Source organism: Vitis vinifera, chromosome 9, assembly GCF_030704535.1.
Source record: "Vitis vinifera cultivar Pinot Noir 40024 chromosome 9, ASM3070453v1".
NCBI classification, from domain to species: domain Eukaryota; kingdom Viridiplantae; phylum Streptophyta; class Magnoliopsida; order Vitales; family Vitaceae; genus Vitis; species Vitis vinifera.
The window spans coordinates 12443504-12448355 of record NC_081813.1 but is presented as its reverse complement, the minus strand read 5'-3'; the positions used below and the strand labels follow the sequence as shown (position 1 = coordinate 12448355).

At 35.4% G+C, this 4852-nt stretch overlaps 1 protein-coding gene across 1 annotated transcript; it reads right to left on the bottom strand.

Annotated features, from left to right (window-relative positions):
* Positions 1–3561: 3561 nt before the first annotated feature.
* On the bottom strand, positions 3562–4447 carry LOC132254280 (uncharacterized). The gene is made up of 2 exons (XM_059739575.1): positions 3999–4447; positions 3562–3889 (listed from the first exon to the last, which is right to left on the bottom strand). The coding sequence occupies exons 1-2, from the start codon at positions 4445–4447 to the stop codon at positions 3562–3564; spliced, it is 777 nt and encodes a 258-aa protein (XP_059595558.1).
* Positions 4448–4852: the final 405 nt, after the last annotated feature.

The following is a 4852-nucleotide window of genomic DNA, read 5'->3' as shown; positions in this document are numbered from 1 at the left end:
CCACCAAACACCATCCGTACACATCTTCCTTTATTATTAATATTATTATTTTCACCATTCTTCATCCTCCACATCCACCCACTCACACACTCCACGTGCATGCCTCTTTATTATTATTAATATTATTATTTTCATCATTCTTCATCTTCCATATGCATGCATTCTTCGTCCTTTTAAAATAAAAAAAAACCTTCCTCCAGTGCACACGCATTCTTTATTTATTATTTATTATTTATTTTATTTTTCCTAATATTTTCCAATCCTTTAAGCCACATATAATAATATATTTATTTACTCATTCATTTTTATTTTTATTTTTGAAATTTCAATGCTTAGATCTATTCATCTAAGAAATTCTGAATTTCCCTATTTTCATCAATAGAACAACCCATATTTATAATTTCAATATTTTGACCTAAAAATTTTAAATAGATTAACCCTAGCCTAAATCGAAATCTTCCAAAGAACTTTTTTTTATTATTATTAAATAAAAACTTAAGATTTCCCAATTTGAACTTACTTGGAAAAATTTGAACTTCAAACTCTGAACCTCTAACCCTTGAGCCCTAGGATCTCTAATTCTCTAATTTTGGTTGATAGGGTTTTCTGAATAAATAAGGCAATAGGAAAATCTAATTTATACCTAGGACTATTAATTGTAAAAGGACTCTTTCACCCTTAATGAGTTTAATTAATTAATTAATTAATTACTTTATAATTTACTATTTTGACCCTAGAGTAAATTTTGGGGTGTTACATCCTCCCCTCTATAAAAAAAGTTTAGTCCTCTAAACTTGACATACCTAGGTCTTGAAAAAGATGTGGGTGCTTTTCTCTCATCTTCTCTTCTAATTCCCAAGTGGCTTCTCGAATACTGCGATTGCTCCATTGGATTTTTACTAACTTGACAACAACATGACGTAGTACCTTGTCCATCACATCCACAATCTGAATTAGTGCTTCTTCATTAGTCAAGTCTTCAGAAATTTGAATAGGCTCCAACTCCACAATATGAGAGGGGTTAAAAACATATTTCCTCAAAGTGGAAACGTGGAAGACATTATGAATCTTAGACAGGCTTGGGGGCAAGACTACTTTAAATGCCAAAGTGCCTACTCTTTCTAATATTTCGAATGGACCCATAAGTTGAGGACTGAGCTTTCCATTTCTCCCAAATCTCATCATTGATTTTATAGGCTATACTTTTAAGAAAACATAATCACCTACCTCAAACTCCAAATCCAGTCTACGATTGTCAGCATAACTTTTCTGTCTACTTTGAGCTGTTTTTAATCTCTCTTTAATTAAGGCAACTTTTTCAACTATCAACTACACAAGTTCAGGCCCCAAAAGTTTCCTTTCTCCAACATCATCCCAACAAATAGGAGAACGACATTTCCTACCATATAGCCCCTCAAAAGGTGCCATCCCAATGCTAGCTTGAAAACTATTATTATAGGCAAACTCTACTAAAGGTAAGTAATCATCCCAATTACCTTTTAAGTCTAAAGTACAAGCTCTCAACAAATCTTCCAAAACTTCAATTACTCTTTCTGATTAACCATCAGTTTGAGGATGGAAAGTAGTACTGAAACTCAACTTAGTACCCAAAGCTTTTTATAGACTATGCCAAAATCTAGATGTAAAACGAGGATCTCTATAAGATACTATGAAAACAGGTACACCATGCATTCTCACAATCTCCCTGACATATAAAGAAGCTAGACGACCCATAGAGAAGTTGAATTTCATTGGCAAGAAATGAGCAGACTTTGTCAATCAATCAACAATCACCCAAATAGTATTATTGCCCCTTAAGGTCCTTGGTAACCGTGTCACAAAATCCATAGTAATATGTTCCCACTTCCACTCGGGAATAAAAAGTGGTTGCAATGACCCTACTGGTCGTTGATGCTCAGCTTTCACTGTTGACACACCAAACACTGAGCCACAAATTGTGCGATATCTTGCTTCATACCTAACCACCAATAATTTTGTCTCAAATCTTTGTACATCTTTGTCCCTCATGGGTGGATCGTAAGCTTAGAACAATGAGCTTCCTCCAAAAACTCCCTCTTTAAGTCTCCATCATTTGGGACACAAAGTCTAGTCCTAAGTCTCAAAATCTCATCATCTGATAAAACAAACTCAGGCTTACTACCTTTTTTAACCTCTTACATAGGTTGCACTAAATTCAAATCGTTCTTTTGCGAGGCTTTAATTATCCCAACTAAGTCTGGTTGCACTCTGAAATTCGCCACAAGTGCTCCTGAGTCCAGAACTCTAATATGGACATGTAAACTCCTCAAATCCTCTATTAATTGCCTCTGTCAACCTTTAATAGCTGTTAGGGAACTAACTGATTTCCTACTTAAGGCATTAGCTACAACATTCGCCTTCCTTGGATGATACTGAATAATACAATCATAGTCCTTGAGTAGTTCTATCTATCTTCTTTGTCTCATGTTCAATTCATTTTGGGAAAACAAATACTTCAAGCTCTTATGATCAGTGAATATTTCACAAGTTTCATAAAAAAAAAAAAAAAAAAAAAAGCCTCCAAATCTTAAGTGCAAAAATCATTGCAGCTAACTCCAGATCATGAGTGGGGTAATTTCGCTCATAAGACTTCAATTGTCTATAAGCATAAGCCACAACTTTTCCATGTTGCATCAAGACACAACCCAAACCCTTATGAGAGGCATCACTATACACTACAAATCCTCCTGAACTTGAAGGGATAGTCAAAATAGGAGTTGCAACTTATCTATTCTTTAACTCCTGAAAGTTATGTGTACAATCATCAGACCACTCAAACTTAACCCCTTCTTGTGTCAACTTAGTCAAAGGTAGGGAAATCTTAGAGAACCCCTCAATAAACCGTCTATGGTAACCAGCAAGTCCTAAGAAACTTTGGATTTCAGTCACAATACTAGGTCTCCTCCAATTTGCTACAACATCTACATTTCTAAGGTCAACTAAGATGCCATCCTTAGTTACCACATGCCCAAGAAAAGAGACTTTATCTAACCAAAACTCACACTTCTTTAATTTAGCATACAACTGCTTATCTCTTAGAGTCTGCAATACAATACTCAAATGATGCTCAAGCTCTTCTCCACTCCTTGAGTACACCAAAATATCATCTATAAAAACCACCACAAATTGATCTAGATAGGGTTTAAGTGCCCTATTCATTAAATCCATAAAAGCAGCAGGTGCATTAGTCAAACCAAAAGGCATAACCAAAAACTCATAATGCCCATACCTAGTTCAAAAAGCAGTTTTGGGTACATCCTCACCTCTGGCCCTCAACTGGTGATATCCAAACTGAAGATCAATCTTAGAGAATACACAAGCACCCTGAAGCTGATAAAAAAAATCATCAATTTGAGGAAGAGGATACTTATTCATCACATTCACTTTATTCAACTCTCTATAATTAATGTAAAGTCTCATTGATCCATCCTTCTTCTTCACAAATAAAATAGGAGCTCCCCAAGATGAAACTCTAGGTCTAATAAAACCCTTATCTAACAACTCTTGAAGTTGAGCCTTCAACTATTTAAGCTCCACAGGTGCCATTCTGTATGGAGTCTTAGAGATAGGAGTTGTTCCTAGTACCAAATCAATCGTAAATTCCACTTCCATTTTTGGTGGCAAGCCAGACAACTCATCTGGAAAAACATCAGGAAAATCCCTTACAACGGGTATGTCTTCCAACTTTAAATCACTTTCATTACTCACCACATAAGCCAAAAAGCCTTGGCAACCCTTCCTAAGCAAAGAACTAGCTCGTAAGGCTAAGATCATACACAATGGTCTATCTGTATGCTTCCCCTCAAAATTGAACTCAAGTTGACCAGGGATGCTAAATATCACATTTTTCCTAAAACAATCAACAGAAGCATGATAGGAAGCTAACCAATCCATTCTCAAAATTACATCAAAATCTTGAAGGTTAAGGAGTACTAAGTCAACTGGCATTTCCCTATAACCAATCATCACAAGGCAATCTCCACATTTTACTGGTCACAACAGAAACTCCCATAAGAGTAGCAATAATCAAATCAAAGTCCATGCAAGCAACAGACATACCCAACAAACCAACAAAAGATATTGAAACAAAAGAGTGTGTTGAGCCTGGATCAATTAGGGCTCTAGCAAATAAATTGTGGATTCGGATAATACTTGTCACAACATCATAAGTAGACTGAGCATCTCGATGAGTCATGGTAAACACCCTCCCTTGGGCCCTAGGCTTCTGTTTATCCTCTTTATTCTCCTCCTTAGGCTTCCCAATCATAAACTTTTTATTCTTTGGACAATCCTTAACCATGTGCCCTTGCTTCCCACAACCAAAGCAAGCTCCAATCTCCCTATAGCATGGCCTTCCCCCGTGCTTCTTACCACAACTAGAACAGATCACATCTGAATTTTGTGTCATCTTCCCTTTATTCTAATTTCTAATAGAGGCATACCTTTTCTGTGCTTAGTTACCATGAGCACTACCTGTAACACCCCAAAATAAACTTTAAGGGCAAAATACTAAATTAAAAATTAATTAATTAATTAAACTCATTAAAGTTAAAAGAGTCCTTTTACAATTAAAAATCCTAGGTATAAATTAGATTTTCCTCTTATCTTCTCTATTCAAAAAACTCTATTAACCAAAAATCAGAGAATTGGAGAACGTAGGGCTAGAGGTTTGGAGGTCTAGAGTTTGAAGTTCATATTTTTCCAGGTAAGATTCTAACCCTAGTTAATATATTATATTCGTTCGTTAGTTTAGAACACATTAGATATTCTTTAGAAAATTTTAATTTAGATTAGGGTTAGTTTAGTTAATTTA